Below are 20,974 nucleotides of genomic sequence, written 5' to 3' on the forward strand. Positions count from 1 at the left end.
TCTCCTTCTTACAGGTTTGTCGGGCAGGGATCTGTTAGGGTGAGAATGGGAGGATACCAAGGAAATTTTTTTTTAAAAAAACCACTAAAGTGAAAGATGTTGTTGTTGGGTGCTGTCGAGTTGCTTAACTCATAGTGACCCCATGTGACAGAGTAGAACCGCCCAGTAGGGTTTTCTTGGCTGTAATCTTTATGGGAGCAGACTGCCAGGTCTTTCTCCTGAGGAGCTGCTAGGTGGGTTCAAACTGCCAACCTTTGGCTAGCAACTGAGCACTTAAACTGTTCCGCTATCAGGTCTACTTTCATCAGAGATAGGCGACATTGTATGGAGTTTGGGGTATTAAAAAAAAAAAAAAAAGGCAAGGATTAAGAAAACCCTGATAATATTTTTTAGTTCCCAGTTCAATGCTGGCCATGGAGGCTGTCAAGAAAGACCTCTTGATCTGTCCATTTGTAAACTTAAGCAAAAGATGACTGTAAGCCCACTGAAGCCCCTTTGGTGCCGATTTGCCTTCAGAGCCCCTGAGCTCTTTATGCTGGGAGGTTATCTACTCATTCCAAAGAAAGGTCTGAAGTATCACACAACTTTGCACCAAATGCTACTTCTTCTAGTGCCTTAAAATGACTTTTTCTGTAGTTCTTCCCTTTTGCCAGGGCACTGCTATCTCTCGGTACTTAAACTAACTGCATTTTATTTGGTTTCATTATCTGAAATATATATGTTTGCACATCTGTAGTTACCTTCCTTCTGTTGCCAAATGTTTTTATAGTCACTGTTCTTATGTACTGACTACAAGACAAAGTTGGAGGAACTTAGACTTTATGGAATCCCTCGCCCCCAAAACCACCCCTGTGAATTTGGGAGATTTTGTTCAGTCATGATCAGTCAAATCTGAATTGTGGCATAAGATTTGAAGCATGTCCTAGAGGTTGGTGATAATGTGCCCTTAGCCAAGGACAAGCCCAGCTTTCCCCACCTTCAGGCAGTTTGCTTCTGCATGGGTAGGAGGTCCTTTGCTGAAAGGGGGCTCTGTCCCATCAAGGAACCTATGGTTTCAAAACTTAAATGTCTTTGTTGGAACTTGTTTGGAAGAGGAGCCTGTATTGCCACCTTGGAAAGAAAGTTTCTCTGTCCTTTCAGCTGGGGGTGGAGGGAGGGTGTGAAAGGGGGTTCATTGGCAGTTGAGTTCTCCCAATGTTTTCTCAAGCCCAGACTGAGCTTCATTCATCCTTCTGCCCATGTGTGGCTCCGTCGTCCCCAGACAGGGCCAGCCAGGCAGCCTGAAGTCTGCATTTAGAACCTGATCCCCTAATATGACGATTAAATTTTAGTAAGTGAAATAAAACTGCTTCAGAAAAGGAGAACGAAAGAGTGGAACAATACTTGTTTTATTTAACCAGGAGAAGTTTTTGACAGCACCCCCTTCCCCACAGGATATGAGAGCTCTTGGTCCATGGCAGCCTTCCCCTGGGGACCTCACAGCAGAATTAGGCAGGGTGGGGGGTGTTCTAATGTAAACAGTGACCCTGAAGTCCTGGAGTCAGCTCCCCCTTCTTTTCTCCTGTCTCCCCTTCTCTCTTGCTAGCCGGCCCCCAGCCACCTCTCCAGCCTTCCAGTAACGCAAACACAGAACACTGAGCAGCTTCAGGTTCAGGCAGGGGGAGAAGAAAGGTGCTTTGTGAGGGGAAGGAAAACATTCCTGGGGGAGGTGAGGGGCTTGGGGGAGAGGCCCGTGGGCGAGGGGCATGAATGTCCCCTCAGTCTGGGTTGATGCTGCACACCCCTGCTCTCTCCCTCTCCCAACTTACCAAGAAGGGAGGTGGAGGCTGGACGCGGAGGTGGAGGAAGGCCAGGCCCCAGCCAGGAAGCTCTGGGCGTGGGCAGGGCTTGTGGGAATGATTTCATTGGAAAGGCCTGCGATATTTTTTCCCCTCCCGTGTGTGGTTCTTGGAGAAAGTTGGAGGTGGTGGTGATTTCAGTCGCCTTGGCCGCCGCGAGCAGGAGCTGTGCAGAGGCACGGCTGAGGAAGCCTTGCTCTTGAGCCCTCTGGCTATTGCTCGCCAGCTCCCTGCCTCCGCAGCCCTGGCCCACCTTCATCTGCGCACCTCTTCCTCCCCCTCACTCCACCCTCTCCAAATCCTAGCTGGGCCCTCGGTGTGCAGGGTCCTTTTTTGGTTTTTCTTTTTCTTCAAGATTTTGAGAGTAGCAGATGCCACCTAAGGCCTACTGTGTCCTCTACAAAGTGCTAAAATGTGGAAATGAGTTGTTGGCGTTTTTAGTTCTATTTATCAATTTATTTTTAACCGGTGGCTTTTTTTTTTTTTTTAAATTTGTGTTCTACTGTGTTTCTTGTGTTTAGTCTTCGAGTGCTTCGACCGACCATGATCCACTGGGCCCCCTCCCTCCTGGCTGGGGTAAGTACTGTTCTACTTCTGCGCCCTCAGCCTTCCCTCGGCCGGTGCTCTGTGACTCTCTGCCCTCTTCTCCTGTGTACCTTCCTCACTCCTAGCCCTTGGTCCCCTACTTGGCTACTCTCCGGCACATTCTCTGGTGATGGCCAGCCAGAGCAACTACAGGCGATGGAGCTGGAAGGTTAGGAAAGGGATTGAGCTGTCCTGTGCCTTGTAAGGAAACCTTGGTGGCGTAGTGGTTAAGTGCTACAGCTGCTAACCAAAGAGTCGGCAGTTCAAATCCGCCAGGTGCTCCTTGGAAACTCTATGGGGCAGTTCTACTCTATCTTATAGGGTCACTATGAGTCGGAATCGACTCAACGGCACTGGGTTTGGTTTGGTTTGGTGCCTTGTAACATTCACCTGCCAAAGCTAAAGGAATGTGACCCTACGAAAGAAGTCCCAGAGCAGCGGTGGGACTGTTGGGTCCAGGGCCTGAGTTTCAAAGTGTCTACTCATGGAACCATCCTAACACCGACTAAGCCATTTTAACTCTCTGATTCCCAAATGGATTTGTTTCAGGCCTGTGACTGTCAGAGTGGAAGGAGCCTCCTTAACAAACCTTTCTTTGCAGCTGAGATGGTGGGAGACTTCAGCCCAATTTTGACTAATGGAAGCCACCTCTTTACTTGTGACACAGCTGTGAAAGAGGCCAAAGGGAAGCAGATAAGAGATTTGAGAGCGCTGGGTGGTAACTCTATGAAAGTGCATCATTTCTGGTTAATAATGTCATACTGTTGGTTCACTGGATTCTTCTCCTTGCCATTGGTAACTGCCTCTTGCTTATTCCCAGTTTTCCTGGGATTTGTTAGTAAGTGAGTTGGGGGATGAACATGCAGGGCTTGGAAGAGATTGTGGACTTTCTGGCTATTCTAGGAAGGAGTGGCCATGCAAACAGGCGTCATTAGAGATGGCAAGACTCAGCACCTTCTGCAGCTCTCTGAGCTGGGGCAGGGCTTTGGGCAATACTGCAAAAGTCCCTCAGAGCTGAAGATGGCAGAGGGCAGTTTTTGCAGTAATCAGCATGTGCTGGGGGTAATTTATTTGTTAGGTCAGTAGAACACAGTAAATACTGGTTTGGAGGTGTTCACAGATGGTATTAAATTGGAAGGAGATGCACTCGCCAACAAGGATGGAGAAATGTGCACTTAGGGAGCTGACAATGATAGAATAAGCATCAGCCTGGAAAAGCATCTCGCTCTTGGGCTGGATCCTCTCAGTGTAGAAACAACTACTCCCTGGTAGTAATTTAAGAGGTTGCATCAAGTCCCTTGGACCTACAGGGTATCACTTAGTGAATTACCCCTGATTCCAGAGCTCTAAATGGGTGCCTTTTAGTCTGTCTTGTGGAAGATATCAGCTAATGAAGGTTCCACACATTTCTTGATTTTCAGCTAGGAAATCCCTTATGCACACAGATGACCCATCCGTCTCCCTGAACTGATGAAATTGGTATCTCAAATACTGGCAGGAAATCAAATGTGAGACTGTTAAACACTTAGGATGCCTCCCTAGGTAGGGAAAAACTCATCCGATTAAACAAGAATTTGCGATGCCAGTAGACAGTATGACCTAGAGCCAGGGACCCTGAGTTTGTTTCTGGCTCTGTAGAGGCAGGTGGTGTAGCCCAGACAAGAGTTTATTTCTGTACCACTTCTGCTAAATGATGGTCACCAAATAATAACCGTTGTAGAGATTTGAAAACACATAAGACTGGAATGGCAGAAAACTGGGAGAAGAGCATGCTGGCCGAGGGCCAGAGAACATTTTTAATCACAAATCCTTTTGGGCTTTATGTTGACTTGCCTGGTGCTGTGACCCTTCCCCAGGGATGGTTAAGAATGAACAGAAACAGTAGCAACACCAAATATGAATGACATTTACCGTGAGCCTGCTCTCAGAGTCGACTGGTATTCCTCCTGCTCTTAGTTCCTGGGTCTCTCTCTGCTCTTTGAAGAAAGTCCATGGTGTTCTCCTCATGACTGGCCTGGGAGTCAGAGACACCAGTTTAGATCCACATCTGCTTCTCAGCAGCCGTGACCCTCGGCATGGGATGGAATCCCCTCAGGTCTGTTTCCTCCTAAAATGAGGTTGTGCTGGCTGCTCATTTAAGGATGTTCCCTGCTCCCAAACTATGAAATTGTATGCAGCTGAGTAGTTCCACTGAGCCGCCAGAGGCACTCATGCAGGAGGCAGTGCCAGAAATGAGGGTGCAGGCCTCAGATCGGCTAGACAGACCCCCCAGCCTGGTGGTTAGCTTTGGCCTTGGCCCTTGGCAGAGCGACTTGGAGGATCTAGTTCAAAGCACTAGCTTCTGGGCTGGGAGCAGCCCCGCCTGCCCTCAGAAACCTCTTGGAAAGCTTTCCTTCTATGGGACAGTCACATGCGGGACAGTCACATGCCAATTTTGAGGTGGTCATAGCTCTATAACAGTTCCCAGGCACCTCTTTTCCATTTGTCTGTGTTTTAAGAATTTCGGTCAAATAATGGCTACCAGGTAAAATAGGGAGTTGGAGAGAAGCCAGGACCGTGGGTTGATACCTGGAACATGCCTAATTCTTGAGGGGGAAGGGGTTGGTCTCCCCAGTTCTCTTTTTTCAACTCTGGCTTCCCTGTAGCTTCTGGAACGGATTACTCTTCTTTATTTAATTTCACCCTGTCTTCATAGAAGAGGGTGGGCCATTAGCATTGTTTGTTCTCAGGTTATAAACAAATTTGAAGGCTCAGGAACTTCTGGGAGAGGGGACCCCCCCTTGAGTTCAGGGCCCCGCCTCTAGTTTTGCCTCCCATCCACCTGGAGGAGACAGGCTGCCCTTTCTAACTCTTTTCAAGGTACAGAATCAGCAGCTAGAGTTAGGTCTGTACCTGGAGCCCAGACTCCCTCTCTTAACCCCCGAGCCATTGTCAGTGACCCAGCAAAGGGCACGAGAATAAGGAGTGTCCAGAAGAGACAAAGAGTGTGCCCTGTCTCCTAAGCACACACTTAGGTGTAAGAACAAGATGGGCACTGTCTGTGTCCACAGCCCCAGTAATTTATTTGCACATGTGCCACATAGAGGTTTCACTGGGTTGTGAGAGTTTTGGAACAAAACTTAGCCTTCAAGCAGGAGAAAAGAGGTAACAGGGAAGGCGCATGGGCCCTGTGGTCCAGAGTACTGATCAGAGAGCTGTAAAGCCTAATGACCCTGCTTTATGGGACAGAGGCACCTGGGTGTGCTGTATCTAGTGGATGGAGTGGTGGCAGGTCCTGAGATGAGCCATGACAGCCTGGGGTGGGGGGGTAATGGGAGTGGGGGCTGGGACAGAGGGAGGCTGGCTGTGCTTCCAGTTTGCACACAGCTGGATACAATTACTTCCCTGGTTTCAGCCTGGCTGCTCCCCCTCTGTGTTGCCACACCACCCCCTCCCTCCAACCAACAAAGCAACCAAAGACAATACTTGTTCTTGAGTTGAAAATTCATATACCAACCCCACTCCCACCCCCAACAGGGAAAGATTCTCTTTGTTCTTTTTCCCGGTGACAGATGTGAGTGAGTCAGCCTTTTACTGGTCAAACTTCTCTAACAGATTGGGTCAGAAGCAGAAATTCAGACCCAGCACCCAGGAGGTGGAAGCTGGAGGGAAAAAGACACGTGCTGCAGATGGTTCAGTCTGATTGTTCTCTTTTCTTTCTCCTCCCCTGGCAGAGAAGAGGCAGGACAATGGACGGGTGTATTACGTGAACCATAACACCCGCACTACCCAGTGGGAGGACCCTCGGACTCAGGGGTGAGGACTTGGGCTGCGGGGAGGGCCAGGAGTGGCCTTAGACTGCGTTTATCTTACGGGGCCCATGTTTCGGGGTCTTCATGCACGCACAAGTGCCCCGAGATCCTCACAATGTAGTATGGGCCTAAGGAGAGCTTGAAAGTTCTCCTTAAATTGACGTCCCTGGTGGATGAAGGGTGGCCTGCTAGCCTCTGTACTAATTGTTCAGGCTGCCCATCATTTGATCCCAAAAAGGTTGAGGGCCCTGTTACCCTTGAGAAGTAGTCTGGGACACTTGGTGTCTCAGCACTGCTGATGGCCATGCAGGCCAGTGCCATCTACTAGGGCTGGTTCTTTGGCCTTGGGATCATAAGAGACCTCTCTGCTGCAGAAATGTCCTCACGACTTGAGTCATGCCAGGTACATGGGCCCTGCAGAGCATGGGCGAAAGCAGAAAGTGTGCAGGGTACTGAGGACCTCACCTCTCCATCCTTAACACATCTCTTCCTGTGTTTCCAGGATGATCCAGGAGCCAGCTCTGCCCCCAGGGTGGGAGATGAAATACACCAGTGAGGGGGTACGATATTTTGTGGACCACAATACTCGCACCACCACCTTTAAGGATCCTCGCCCGGGGTTTGAATCTGGGTAAGGACTTTCCATGGACGACGTTGATGTCAATTAACCAGTGTCGTCAAGTCGATTCTGACTCATAATGACCCTATAGGACAGAGTAGAACTGCCCCATAGAGTTTCCAAGGAGTGCCTGGCAGATTCAAACTGCTGACTCTTTGGTTAGCAGCTGGGGCACTTAACCACTACGCCATCAGGGTTTCCTTGATATCTATCAGCACGGCTAATTCTGCCAGTGGGCTCAAGGAGGCAGGCTTCACGCGTGCGTGCGTGCATGTGTGTGTGTGTGTGTGTGTGTGTGTGTGTGGCGTGTACAGCTTTTTACCACCCTCTCGTGGCCAAATTTGAGGTCACAGTAATGGGGTTGTGGAGGAAGAGGCGACCCTGTTTGTTCAGAGTAATACCAGTGGTATTTCTCTAAAAGCAAGAGGTCTGGATTTATTTCTAGCTTTCAAATTTCTAGTCTTCAAATCTGCAGAGGGTCTTAATGGCAATCACTTCCTCTTTTTGAAGCCTTATTTTACTCGTCTTTACGTTAACACAGCATCAGCTTTCCTTAGGGCTAACAAAAATAAATCACTAGTTTTTGAGAAATCACATGGATTCCAGAACATTTTTGCTCTTCCCAGGACGAAGCAAGGTTCCCCAGGCGCCTATGACCGAAGTTTTCGGTGGAAGTATCACCAGTTCCGCTTTCTCTGCCATGTGAGTTCTTGTTCTGGGACCTCCTGAGGCAGGTAGAGTTATTGAGTGATTTCAGCATGATTTGGCAGCCCCGCAGCAGGAACTGGGGTGTCTGAGGCTTAGGTGAAGGCAAGTCACTAATCTGACCCTGAGCTCTTGTCTGAGGACGTCTCAGTCTATTTTAATAGAAGACAGGGCTCAAGGAAGTTAGCTTCTGTTTCTGGGGGACTAAGCTTTCCCTCTGTAGACTGTGGCGATGCACTTTATACAGACAGTAGTCTAGATTGAGTATTACCACTTGAGGCCCTGCTTTGAGTTTTTTTTTTCTTTTCTTTTCAGTCAAATGCTCTACCCAGCCATGTGAAGATCAGCGTTTCCAGGCAGACTCTTTTTGAGGATTCTTTCCAACAGGTGAGAGAGAAATAAAAAGCCCTCCTTCCACTACCCCATTTTCTGTCACGTGACCTGTTAAACTCACACTGTAGAGTTTCCAAGTCCTGGGCCTTGGTGACTGGTGTCTGCTGGAGACCCTGTAGTCCCCTGTCCCTTCCCAACCCCTGCTCCCAGCCTGCTGTGGAAGGGAGGGTGGCAGGCTGCTCATGAGACTGTCTCCCCAGATCATGAACATGAAACCCTACGACCTGCGCCGCCGGCTCTATATCATCATGCGCGGTGAGGAGGGCCTGGACTACGGAGGCATTGCCAGGTGAGCTCACGTGCCCTCAGAGGGTCGTGGTGCCCCTTCTGCTCCTATCTGTGGGGCCCATGGCCAGAAAGCTGCTCCTCCTTGCTCAGGTTCATTCCAAAGCGCTCCTGTTGCCCCCGTACCCTCAAGAGTAGGCATGGCATCCAAAATACTTAACAGTCTGTATGGACAGTCAGAATGAGTGCTTGAGCAGAGCCCTGGTCCCCTGCTGGGCTAGGCATTAACCCTTTAGTTACTGGATCATGGGGGCACTGAGGATCCCTGAGGAAGGGGCTTGGGACAAAGGCTCTTGGGAAAAAAAAAAAAAAACAAATCCAATGCCGTCGAGTGGATTCTGACTCATAGTGACCCTATAGGACAGAGTAGAACTGCCCCATAGGGTTTCTAAGGAGTGGCTGGTGGATTCGAACTGCAGACCTTTTGGTTAGCAGCCAAGCTCTTAACCACTGTGCTCCCAGGGCTCCAAGGCTCTTTTATCACCCAATGTGTAATCATCTCTATACTTCATTAACCAGTACAGCTGGACAGGATGCAGTGGCTGGATATCAGTGCTTCATGGCTGTCCCATAAAATCGACCCTGGGTTTTTCTTGAGGCAGCCAGGCACACGAAGCTAGAGTGGTTCAGCGTATACCTGACATGTATAACCTGTGTGAAAATTTCAAGGCCTTGATCAATACTAGGCTGCATGTCATGTGTACAGGGTAAATAAAATTAAAACCACTAACAGAACTATAAAAAGAGCCCCAAAGCATTGTTTTGCCCTCACCTCAGTCCACCTGAAAGAGTGAACAGACTCTGGAGAAATGCTGCCTTGGATGGTGGGGCAGAAGGGCCGGTGGTGACTATTAGCCCACTGACTTCTCATGGTGTGGGGATGTCTTCTTGCTTGGTGTTGGGTTGACTGGCTCTGGTTCTCTGTCTGCTGGTTGCGTTGCCCACATGGATTGATTGTTCTTTTTTTCCGTGGTGACCTTCTCTCCAGGCTCTGCTTGGTGGGCTTCTGGTGTGGCTCCCGCCCTCTGTGTGTGTCTCTCTCTCTGTGTCCTGCCAGTGGTTTTACCCTATGGTAGGTTACGTCATGCTGTTCTACCACAGGGTAGAACCACGGACAGGATACCGGGGCACCCTCTGCATCGAAGGACTCCTCGTCTGCCCAGCCACAGACAGCCCAGCAGCAGGGACTGGCCCCCTTGGGATGTCTCCCTGCTGGTTTAGCTTAAGCCATGAGGCTTGTACCGTGGTTGCACACAGCTGCTAAGGCATGGGTGTTGGTTCAGATGCATGTGTGAAAGTATGGGAAGGGGTACAGTGCTGGGGCCTGGGGCGACGGGAGGGCAAGTGCAAGGGCCTTGGGTGTGCGAGGGGAGTAACCATCTGGAGTATAACTGGTGGGAGAGAGGTCTATCATCTACAAGCAGCAGGGAGTAGTACAGAGTTATCATAGATCAGAGTTAGGAAAGTGGTTTTGTGTGTTCATATCGTACTGCCTACTCAGGCACAGAGGAAGCAGCGTGGCTGTTATTCATACAGCACCTTTGCGAAATTTAGGTTTAGCACTTTTGCACTCTTCCTCAAGGACATTGCTGTTTGTTGGAAAGTGATCGTGATATCCTGATTTTATCAGAAGAAGATAGCTTGACTATCAGTTGCAGAAAAATTGTTGTAATAAATGTGCCAATCTATGATACCTCTATGTCAGGCCCTTGTGCAGTACACAGCTTACACAACTGTGCATGGCAGCCCGGGGTACAAGGAGCTGCTTTGCCATTAGAAGGTCTGGACATTGTGATATAAAGTCTTGGACTGCACCACCTGGGAATGACACACACAGAGGTTTCCCTGAGCATCGTCATCATGTGCTGTTGTCATTCGGGTTCACCCTGGGTCTGACTCCACCCTGCTCACTGACCACCTGTTAATACCGATTAGCCCAGCTGCTGATCCAGTTGGGGCTACCTGAGAAACAGAGGCAGAGGAGAGTCAAAGCTCCTGTGCAGGTATACCAGGAGAGGTCCATTATCCCTGTTTTTTCTCTCTTCCCTCACAGAGAGTGGTTCTTCCTCCTGTCCCACGAGGTCCTCAACCCCATGTATTGTTTATTTGAATATGCCGGGAAGAACAATTACTGTCTGCAGATCAACCCTGCCTCCTCCATCAACCCCGACCACCTCACCTACTTCCGCTTCATTGGCAGATTCATTGCCATGGTAAGAGGGCTGCGCGTCCTCCCAGTCCCAGCACTTCCTTCCTTTTCTCTCCCTTGGCAAAGTATAGGGGTGCCAGGGGAATCCATACTTCTTCTGAGACCTCCAGGAAGGGCAGCAGTTGAGGAAGCCAGGCCCTGTGCACCAAGCAGGCAGCGCTGCCACAAGCAACCACCTTCTCAAACTCACGCTCACCTTATCCTCAGAGAACTCCTAACGTAAAAGTACAGAAGGCTAGAAAGACTTCTGGAGAAACCTGAGTTTCGTCAGGGGCCACCCCAGGGGTGTTGAGAGGGGCTTTGTGTTTTGATTTGTGTAGGACTTGTCAAGGCAACGCCAAGGGTCCCTGGCTCACAGGACTTTACATGCCATTAAATGTGTATCCTGTTTAGGGCATTGGGTGATGGGGCCGAGTGAAACTAACAACACACCTGCTGTCTGTCTGGGGAGTGCCACCGTATTTCATCAGCCTATGGGTGGGTGTGTCTGGGAATGTCTCATTGAGACACTAAGGTCTTCCAGAAGGGGATTTGGAAACAACATTAGGTTAGAACAGAGCCCTAGTAGACCAGTTGGTGCAGGGTATAAGACGCATCCATCAGAAGGTGGGTGTGTGGTGGAGTGGGAAATTGTGTTATCTGTATTTACCTAGAAATAGGGAGACCATGTGCATATGGAAAGGAGGGTCATGTCATGTGCATCAGTGTGGAGTACCTTGTAAGTGTGGAGAATCAGGATGGAGAAGGGTGAGTCCATGGTGCCTTCACAGTCCAGCTGCCATATTTGGTAGTTTGAACTGCTTCAGTGCTAACTTTCCTTTGCTTCTTCCTGACTTCCTGATGGCTCAGCCCTGCTCCCCCTTCAGGAGGACCTGAGGGCCCCAAGAGCCCATGACTAAATATGTTTCTTCCCGTCGTCTGGAAGTTCTTGGCCAAGGTGCTGGGCTCAGGAAGTGGGCACATTCTTCCCAGGTCCAGAGACCCGCCCTACCCGGCAGCCAATAGGACAAACCAGTAAAACCCTAGACTATTACTCACCACTGGCTCGCCAGCTCTCGCTGTCTATGGTGTCTGCATTATTTTTGGCTGCCTCTGCGTCCAGTTCTGAGAGCCAGTGAGTCAGGGCTGCCACCTGGAGCTGTTCTGAATACGTGTCCTCTGTGAGCACAGGGCAGCTCTCCACTCAACCAGGGGCGCAGCCTGGAGGCTTGTTGGGCAGGCAGTGGCTGAGAATGGCCTTCTGAGCAGGAGGGCTCTGATGAGTCCTTTTGTTTGGATGATGGGATGAGTTCGTTCAAGGTCCAAGTCAGGAAAAAGTATTGCTTATTTCCCAGACTTACCCTACAGGCCCCTGAAGTAGCCAGATGCTCTGGTCCTGTCAGGGAAGGAAGGCAGGTCACAGTAGCAGGGCTTGATTCAGAGCATTCAAGAGCCTGCCTTGGATGATTTCCTGGGAAGGCCAAAATTCTTTGCCATGTCTCTTCCTTCTCAGGCTCTGTACCATGGAAAATTCATTGACACTGGCTTCACCCTTCCTTTCTATAAGCGAATGCTCAACAAGAGACCAACCCTGAAAGACCTGGAGTCCATCGATCCTGAATTCTACAACTCTATCATCTGGATCAAGTGAGTGTCTTCCCATGCCCAGCAGTTGGAAGAGGGAGGTCTCTGGTTGGGTAGTAGATACTGATGGCCTTTCATTTCTCTGCCAGAGTGGCTCTCTAAGCTCTTATCTAGCCTTGATAAGTGCTTGTGTAGATGAGCAGCTTCTAGATCCCCCTGTGGGGAAGCTCTGGAATTCTCTCCTTGCATCAGGAAGATGTCCTGTGCCATTGTTCAGGATTCTAGGCCACCTGTGAGCTCTTGGGTATTTCATGGGCACAAAAAGTGCGTGATGGAACAGGATTTAGGGAAGACCTTTCTAAGACAGAAATTGACCCTCTTGGTCTCTCTTGTCCCCAGAGAAAACAACCTAGAAGAATGTGGCCTAGAGCTGTACTTCATCCAGGACATGGAGATCCTGGGCAAGGTGACAACCCATGAATTGAAAGAAGGGGGTGAGAGCATCCGAGTCACAGAGGAGAACAAGGAAGAGTATATCATGTAAGTCTCAAGTGCTGGGGAGCACAGTATTGGGGGCAGGTGTGGGGAGCACTGTGAGAAGGGGCAGCAGAGACGTAGTGGTTCATAGAGAAAGGATTTCCTACTCTTAATGTCTGGGGAACCCTCTTCAGCCAGTTCCCTACATGTGGCTCATAGCTCACCAGGGGTAGGTAGCAAGCACCTCCTGTTTTTGCATCTGCCTTGATGTTGACGGCCAGTCACTTGATGGCTAGTGCTGGGGGAGCCAGAGCCCACAGCGATTTGTCACTAGCTGCTGGTTGCTTTGTTTCAACTATTGTTCCCACGTGGCGGACTTCAAGATCATCAGTTGAATTTTTCTGAAGAGGCATACAACTTAGATGCCCCTATCTTCTTTTTGCTAACTAAGCTGAAAAGATTTCTGTGTCCTGTGTGCTTAAATTCATTATCTCATGTGTTTAAATTCATTATCGTATGTATGTTTGCATGCAGATTCTCTCATGCGCATCCTTCAGGTCTTTTAGTCCAGCCTTTTAATCTCCACACTTCCATGTGTCTCTGAAGCTCAGTCCGTGATGGTGGGTGTGGAGATGGTGCAGATAGTGATTTCAAAGACTCAAGTATATCCAGGCTACTGGGAGGTTTATTTATTTATGTATTTTAAAAAATTTATTATGAAAATATACATAATAAAACATATGCCAACTCAACAGTTTCTGTATGTACAATTCATTAACATTGATTACATTCTTCAAGTTGTGCAACCATTCTCACTATCCTTTTCCAAGTCATTTCGCCACCATTAACATAAACTCAGTTTCCCCTATGCAAAAACTCCCCCTTATCCCTTCCTTCCCAACCTCTGGTAACTACTAATAATCTTTGGTGGTTTCTGTATATTTGCTTACTTCATGTGAGTGAGACCTTAAAATATTTATCCTTTGGTGACTGACTTATTTCTCTCAGTATGATGTTTTCAACATTCATCCATATTATGGCATGCATCAGCACCTTATTTCTCTTTATGGCTGAATGGTATTCCATTGTGTGTATATACCGCATTATGCTTATCCATTGATCTGTTGATTACTGTGAGGCTTTAAAGGTTGTACCTCTGGGTCTGGGTATACCAGAAATTGACTCTGTGCTAATTCATTGCCTCTGTAACAACTGCCACCCAGGCAGACAGTGAGCTGTGCCTGAGCAGTGAGTCTTGGGCTCCACTGACTGACAGCCGGTCTTTGGTTTTAGGCTGCTGACTGACTGGCGTTTCACCCGAGGTGTGGAAGAGCAGACCAAAGCCTTCTTGGATGGCTTCAATGAGGTGGCCCCCCTGGAATGGTTGCGCTACTTTGATGAGAAAGAGCTGGAGGTGAGTGTCCAAGGTGGTTGAGGCTCTGAGCCCTTTCTCCTGGGTAAACCTGGTCTTTGATATCCTCACTGTATACCCAGAGAAGCTTACCAACTACCCGCCTTGATCAGGACAGAAGGCAGCAGGGCAAATAGTTTGGATTTGGGTCCTCAAGAGTCAATGTTCAAGAAAGCAGAGACTTGTCTTATCCATATTATTACAACTTTCAGCAAAAATAGTGAGAAATGTTTGGGGCTAGTTCACTTGCTAGTGGGGCGGGGAGTGGTGTGTGATTAGGTGTTCTGGGCCAGCAGGCTGAGGTGCTCCTTGATGGGGGGACGGCTGGCACTGGAGTCACTGACACACCTTCCCCTCTATAGCTGATGCTGTGTGGCATGCAGGAGATAGACATGAGTGACTGGCAGAAGAACACCATCTACCGGCACTACACCAAGAACAGCAAGCAGATGCAGTGGTTCTGGCAGGTGGGTGTTGGGACCAGTTTCTGCTGGGGTCAGGGGCAAGGGTCTCAGCAGTGACGTTTTAGAGCAGTGGTCAAAGGAAATGAGACCTCAGGCTCAAGGAACCTCGTTTTTCTATCACCTCCCTCATCTCTGATACTCTCTTTGCCTCCCCCAACTTGCAAAAAACCCATTGCCATTGAGTTGATTCTGACTCATAGTGGCCCTATAGGGCAGAGTAGAACTGCCCTATAGGGTTTCCAAGGCTGTAAATCTTAATGGAAGAGACTGCCACATCTTTCTCCTGTGGCGTGGCTGGTGGATTTGAGCCACCTACCTTTTGGTTAGAAGCCAAGTGCCACCAGGGCGCCATCTAACTTGCAAACCTGAAATCCATTTCCACAGAGTCGATTCCAACTCATGGCGACTGCGTAGGACAGAGTAGAACTGCCCCATAGAGTTTCCAAGGAGTGGCTGGTGGATTCAAACTGCTGAACTTTTGGTTAGCAGCCAAGCTCTTAACCAACCTTAGAAAAGATGGAGATGTTGCAGCTGGATTGTGGCCAGCCATTTGACAGGAGGCCATCAGTGGTCGGCCCTAGGCCAGCTTTAACCACCTGGTGTACAGCAGGGGGTAGGGTGAAGTGGGGTGTTTGAACCTATAAAACAAGAAGTAATGCTCCTGTCAGTCATGTGATTGCCTTCTAGATGGGACGGGAAAGCATGTGCTTCGCTCCAGAAAAACTGAATGAGCTCAGTGTCCTGGATATAGTGAACTGATTTCTTTATGTGTATGAGTTTTGTTGTTGTGAAGTATAGCGCACATGAAAAAGAATAAACATAGCATAGAAATCCTTAGTATACATTCGTATTGTTTTGTTGAGGTGAAATTCACATAACATAAAATTCACTATGTTAAGTGTTTTAAGGTGTGCAGTTCAGTGGCTTTTAGTTATATTCATGATGTTGTACAACCGTCACCACTCCCTAGTCCCAGAACATTTTCATCTCGCCTGGAAAGAAACCCCCTTCCCATTAAGTGGGAGTGTTGGTGGTTCATTGGTAGAATTCTTGCTTCTCGTGTGGGAGATCTGGTTCGATTCCTGGCCAACACACCTTATGTAGCCATCACCCATCTGACAGTGGAGGCTTGGGTGTTGCTATGATGCTGAACAGGTTTCAGCAGAGTTTGTTTCCACATGAAGACAAACTAGGAAGAAGGACCTAGAGATCTATGTCTGAAAATCAGCCAGTGAAAACCCTATGGATCACAACAGTCTGATCCGCAACCAATCATAGGACTGGCACAGAACTGGGCGGTGCTTCGTTCTGCGGTGTACGGTATCCCCACGAGTCAGGGGGTGGCTCAACAGCAGCTGACAACAACAGCCCATTAAGCAGTTGCTCTTAGTATTTTTAAAAGCAGAATGTAGATGGGAAGAGAATACCTGGCCCCAGGTGTCCCTGAGATAAAGAGCTGTCCTGTGGGTGGGTGTGACTGTCCTATAGACAAAACATCTTAGAGGAAGCAAATTTGGAGTTTCTTGGTTGGTAGCTGTCACCACCCGTCCAGCCTGGGCTTTGTGTTCTCAGCACCGGTGGGAGAGGCCCTGGCTGCTGTGTGGGCACAGGACAGGCACCACTGTCTCCAGCTGCGGTGCCCATTTCGGAGGGTTACATGTCAGGGCCGAGCAGCTGGGCTTGGGCGGCCCCTGACTAGGGCATGACTTGCTGAGTTGCAGGTGGTGAAGGAGATGGACAATGAGAAAAGAATCCGGTTACTGCAGTTTGTTACTGGAACTTGCCGCCTGCCTGTTGGGGGATTTGCTGAACTTATTGGTACGCTTCCCCTCACCCTGCTGGTACCCTGGGGTAGGGGTGGGGATAAGGACAGTTCGAAGAGAAGGTGCGCGCTACTGCACCTTCCTGGCCCCAGAATAGGCTGGTGGGGGAAGGTCTGTGCTACACTCAGCCCATGCTGAGCCTGTGGGTGGAGTCAGAGCGTCCTGCTGGTTGACATATGGTGCGTGTTTCTTTGAGTAACAGGTAGCAATGGACCACAGAAGTTTTGCGTTGACAAGGTTGGCAAGGAGACCTGGCTGCCCAGAAGCCACACCTGGTGAGCATGCTGGTTTTAGTGGGAGGGGGCTGGGAACCTTAGAGTCTAGATGAGCTCCAGGGACAGTCCAGTGGGCGGGACAGCCACGGGGCCTCAACTCTGGGAACTGGTTGTGTGGCTCTGGGGTGCTGGGCTTGCAGAGGAGCTGTGATGTGCCAGGGTGTCTCTGCCTTAAGCGTTTGGTTTTCTGCGCGTTGTCATACCAGTTAAGCACCATCAGGTATTAAATATTGATCTACTTCTATTCCAGTGAACCAAGAGCTTCCCCCCATCTCCCCAGCTGTCTTGTCCCCTCCCCAAGCCCCTCCTCCTCCATGGTCCAGGAACCTAAAGTGTTAAGGCTGGCATGACTTAACCCCCAGGGCCCTGCCCCACATCTGGCTAGTCAGCTGGCCCTTTTGATTGAGTCAGTGTCCAGCCAGAGTCAAGGTGAATGATTTTGATGCTCTCCTGCTGCCAGGTAGGGGCTGGGCAGTTAGAGCCCTGACCTCCCCTATACTGAATGTACCACTCTGCTCTCTCCACAGTTTCAACCGTCTGGACCTCCCACCATACAAGAGCTACGAACAGCTCAGAGAGAAGCTGCTGTACGCTATTGAGGAGACGGAGGGCTTTGGACAGGAGTAACTGAGGCCGCCTCCCTCCTGCTCCCCCCCCGCCCCCAGCACACATGTAGTCACGAGTCCTCCCTGCCTGAGAGGCCACTGGCCATGCAGCCCTTGGGAGGCCTCTGCAGGATGGTAATCCTGGGCGGGGACCACACTGTCATCATGTTGGTGGCAGCAGAGCCTGACCCCAAGAGGCCCTGCTTGCCAACCCCACCCACCCACTGGTGGCAGTCTAGAATAAAGCCCACTAGTCACCTTTGGCCCTGTCACCCATTTGCAAAGTCTGGAGGGCTGACCCTCTCTGCAAAGCTCCCCCGCCGTCTCCCGGAAACAAGCCCTAGGTGTGAGTGTGTATGCAAGCACAGGTGGGCTGCAGCAGGAGCCCTGTCTCACAGGGTGGTTGCATGAGAAGGAAATCAGGCTCTTGGGGTAGCTGTTCTGGACTGGGGAAGCCAACATTCTTTGCCAGTAAAGAAGGTTTTGTTTGAAATAGAACTTTCCAGAGATCTGCATGAAATGAAGGTCTCATGACCTCTGGGTCTTGGTTTCCCTCCCTTGCAGGGCTCCAGCCACACAGGTTTAGCAGCGAGGCCCCTCTCTCCACCAGAGGGGGCCAGTCCACTCTTTCGTAGCAAATAAGGTTGCACAAGCTGCGTAGGTCTCATGGTGGGGGAGACAGTCAATTCCCTCAGACGTTCTTCTTCCTTTTATATATAAACTTGAAGCATTTTATGTGTAGGGTTGCTTTATGTTTTGTTTTGGTATGCTGCTGTCACTTTCTGTCAGGAGCTGGTGCACCAGGTGTTGCTGGGACCTTGAGGGACCCATCCAGCCCTGTTGGTCCAAGAGCTACTCCTTATTGGTCCAAATAGCTACTCCTCTCTGGAAGCCACCATCAGTTCTGCGAGCTCAGGCAGGCCTGGCCCGGTGGCTCAGTGTCACAGTGGCCTATTCCCTGACAGAGAGGAAAAGGGTCAGTGTCCGAAGCACCACCCTAACCTTGCCCCTGTAACAGAGATAGAATTCCCTTCACTAGATAAAGCCACCCAGGCAGCCCAAGTGCCTGGGCAGATGGACCTGTGGAGTTCCTCCCCGCCAGCCCCTGGGGCTCCCAGCAGGCTCATCAGTCCCCTGTTCAGAGTGAAGTGTGTTGCAGCCAGCCTCAGGTGTGTTCGTCTGTGTAGAGTTGAGCCTTTATCTGCATGCAGGAAATGATGTCTTTGAAAAGCAGCTGAAGGGCTCAGAGTTGCTGCAAAAGGTCTGGTCTGATTTCTGGAGCTCCCACCAGCCTCTGATATGGGCATCCTGGCATTCACTGAAATCTTGAAGGACAACATACTCCACTGGGATGCTGGCATAGTGATGGTTGTGGCATCCCCTGGCCAGGCCCCCAGGGTCCCAGTGCTTGATTGTCCCAGGTCCCTGCAATAGGCTCTCGGACTGGTCGTGGAAACCTGCTGAGCATTGGCTCACTTTCCCAGATCCTCATCCTCTCCCTGGGCCCATGAAGGGTGAACCACGTGCCCGCTTGTGCTTGTGTGCTGAGCTGAGTGACCCAGCTCCCTGCAGCTCAGCCTTTCTTCCTCTCAGTTGTTTGCTGCGATTCATTACAGCATCTTAGCACACAGGGCGCTACATTGGGTAGGTTGGGGTGGGAGCTGCTGTGCAAGATTTGAATGCAGCAGGCTCATGGGTGTTCAGAGAGTGTGTGTGTTTGTGTACATATGTGTATATAACTGCAGTGTTTGTATGGAGTGCCCTTCGGTCGCACTGGGTTGGTCACCAGATTGTTTTGTAATGCCTGCCCCCTCGCCTCAGTATTGCCAGTTTCTTGTGCAATAAACAATCAGCAGCCGTGGGTGGTGTTGGTGTGGATGTCTACAAAGTTACTGCCCTCCCAGGCCTCTGGGCCCCACTAGACCCTTTAGGCCCTGGCAGAGGCCGAAGTTCCATGACTTGCTAGTTTTGAGGGGGGGAGTATACATCACTAACCAAGACCACCGCAGAGTTGGGGTAGGTGGCCGAAACCTTGTCCAGGAATCACTGGCTTCATCCCTCGGTCAGCTGCCTCTCTTTACCTTTTCAGAGCCCTCTGCCTCCCCTGGCTAGGCCGGGGTTTCTTTGCATAGGTGCTGTGGGGAGCAGAATGTGAATAGCTGTGGCTACAGATCATGTGGGCTTCAGAAAACAGCTCCTGGGGACGGTATTCTGGGCAGCATTACATTCAGGAAACATTTACTACGGTGTCACAACTTCCAAGGTGATAGGACTCCCTCATTTTGAGCTCCTGGTCACACAGGGGCTTGCCTCTCACTTTTTTTTGACAGTTGAGGGTTTAAAGATGGGACAGATGACCATGATGCTGTAGTTTGATGCATTTGACATGGAAGTGACTGTCATGGATGAACCGTTGCTCTGATTGTGCCTTTACCCACAGGAGGCAGAGCTGTTCAGAGAGGGCTCCCTCCCTGGAGGTTTTCAGCTGAATTCACTCCCCACCCAAAAGTGTTTTTCATTTGACAGGGGAATGCTATGCTTTGAAAAAAAATTATTGAAAAAAGCCCACATGTGATACATACTCCTTAAATTCAAATAAGACATGCTCAAGTGAAGATTGTTCTCCCCACTCATATCCCTAGAAGTAACCACTGTTCACAGTTTGCTGTGGCCTTCCCAGACAATTTTGTGTGCATCTACAATTGTATATACGTACACTTTTTTTATATACCATGTTGAACAACTGGCTTGTTTCATTAAGTGAGATATTAGAGATACTTTCCATGTTCATCCGTATAGATCTACTTCATTCCCTAACTACCGCACAGTGTTCTGTATTATGGCGGTTCTATTGTACATCTGTCTCGTACTCACAGGCATTTCAGCTGTGTCCACCGTTTGCTCATGGCTGTGAACTTCCGTGACACCATGGGCAGGGCTTGTGCATTGAGCGCTGCTCTTTCACTAGGGCGTCCTGGATCACTAATTATGCCCCTGTATTTTTATTTTAAAAATTTAAAAAGTTTCTAAAATTCAAAGATACAAAGGGTCTACCGTGAAAGGCCTCCCTCACTTTTTTGTCCCTTAGTCACTCTGATTGCCTCCTGGAGGCAACTATTGTTGGCAGTTTCTTTTGAATCTTTCCAGATACTCTTAAAAAATCCCAACAGGTTCTACCAAATTGCCCTTCTAAAAGATTCTTGTTTGTTCAGCTATGGCTGGTATCTCGTGCTGTTCCGCTTGTAAAATGAATCTTTAAGCTCTCCCACCTGTTTTTCCTGCTCTCCTTTCCCTTTTCCATCTCTTAACTTTGGACAGATACCTGCTCTTTCACTTTTCCACGATCATAGTTGTTTATTTTTAACATCTACATTTTGTTCTGTAACCATAATGAAATCTTCTGTATCTTTTTAAAAAGGTTTATTCCTAAAGCTGAAAAGCAACAAAAATGTTTACATTATAATTATATAAATTTTGTTTACTCCAGAGCCAAATACCAAAACCAAACCTATTGCTGTCCAATCGATTCCAACTCATAGTGACTCTACAGAACAGCGTAGAACTGCCCCATAGGGTTTCCAAGGAGCGGCTGGTGCATTTGAACTGCTGACCTTTTGGTTAGGGGGTGTCTTAGTCATCTAGTGATGCTACAACAAAAATACCACAAGTGGATGGCATTAACAAAGAAATTTATTCTCTCACAGTCTAGTGGGTTACAAGTCCAAATTCAGGGTGTCAGCTTTAGGGGAAGGCTTTCTCTCTGTCAGCTTGAGAGGAAGGTCCTTCTCGTTAGTCTTCGGTTGGTCTGGGAGCATCTCAGTGCAGGAACCTCAGGTCCAATGGATGTGCTCTGCTCCTGACACAGCTTTCTTGGTGGTATGAGGTCCCCATCTCTCTGCTTGCTTCCCTTTCCTTTTTATCTCTTGAGAGA

The 20,974-nt window shown here is 49.3% G+C and overlaps 1 protein-coding gene across 2 annotated transcripts in view; it reads left to right on the forward strand.

Annotated features, from left to right (window-relative positions):
- Positions 1 to 17,304, forward strand: part of WWP2 (WW domain containing E3 ubiquitin protein ligase 2) — a 165,639-nt gene extending 148,335 nt beyond the window's left edge. For both annotated transcript variants that reach the window (XM_049863730.1, XM_049863731.1), the window contains 14 exons: positions 2,360 to 2,414; positions 6,137 to 6,218; positions 6,717 to 6,845; positions 7,460 to 7,535; positions 7,854 to 7,925; positions 8,132 to 8,220; positions 10,270 to 10,429; positions 11,918 to 12,051; positions 12,388 to 12,528; positions 13,759 to 13,879; positions 14,239 to 14,343; positions 16,062 to 16,158; positions 16,366 to 16,438; positions 16,966 to 17,304. In XM_049863730.1, coding sequence (XP_049719687.1) covers positions 2,360 to 2,414; positions 6,137 to 6,218; positions 6,717 to 6,845; positions 7,460 to 7,535; positions 7,854 to 7,925; positions 8,132 to 8,220; positions 10,270 to 10,429; positions 11,918 to 12,051; positions 12,388 to 12,528; positions 13,759 to 13,879; positions 14,239 to 14,343; positions 16,062 to 16,158; positions 16,366 to 16,438; positions 16,966 to 17,065 — 1,434 coding nt within the window. In that variant the 3' untranslated portion in view covers positions 17,066 to 17,304. The remainder of the gene's footprint in view (positions 1 to 2,359; positions 2,415 to 6,136; positions 6,219 to 6,716; positions 6,846 to 7,459; positions 7,536 to 7,853; positions 7,926 to 8,131; positions 8,221 to 10,269; positions 10,430 to 11,917; positions 12,052 to 12,387; positions 12,529 to 13,758; positions 13,880 to 14,238; positions 14,344 to 16,061; positions 16,159 to 16,365; positions 16,439 to 16,965) is intronic.
- The last annotated feature ends 3,670 nt before the right edge of the window (positions 17,305 to 20,974 follow it).

The sequence above is a fragment of the Elephas maximus genome, chromosome 21 (genome assembly GCF_024166365.1).
Source record: "Elephas maximus indicus isolate mEleMax1 chromosome 21, mEleMax1 primary haplotype, whole genome shotgun sequence".
Classification (NCBI taxonomy): Eukaryota; Metazoa; Chordata; class Mammalia; order Proboscidea; family Elephantidae; genus Elephas; species Elephas maximus.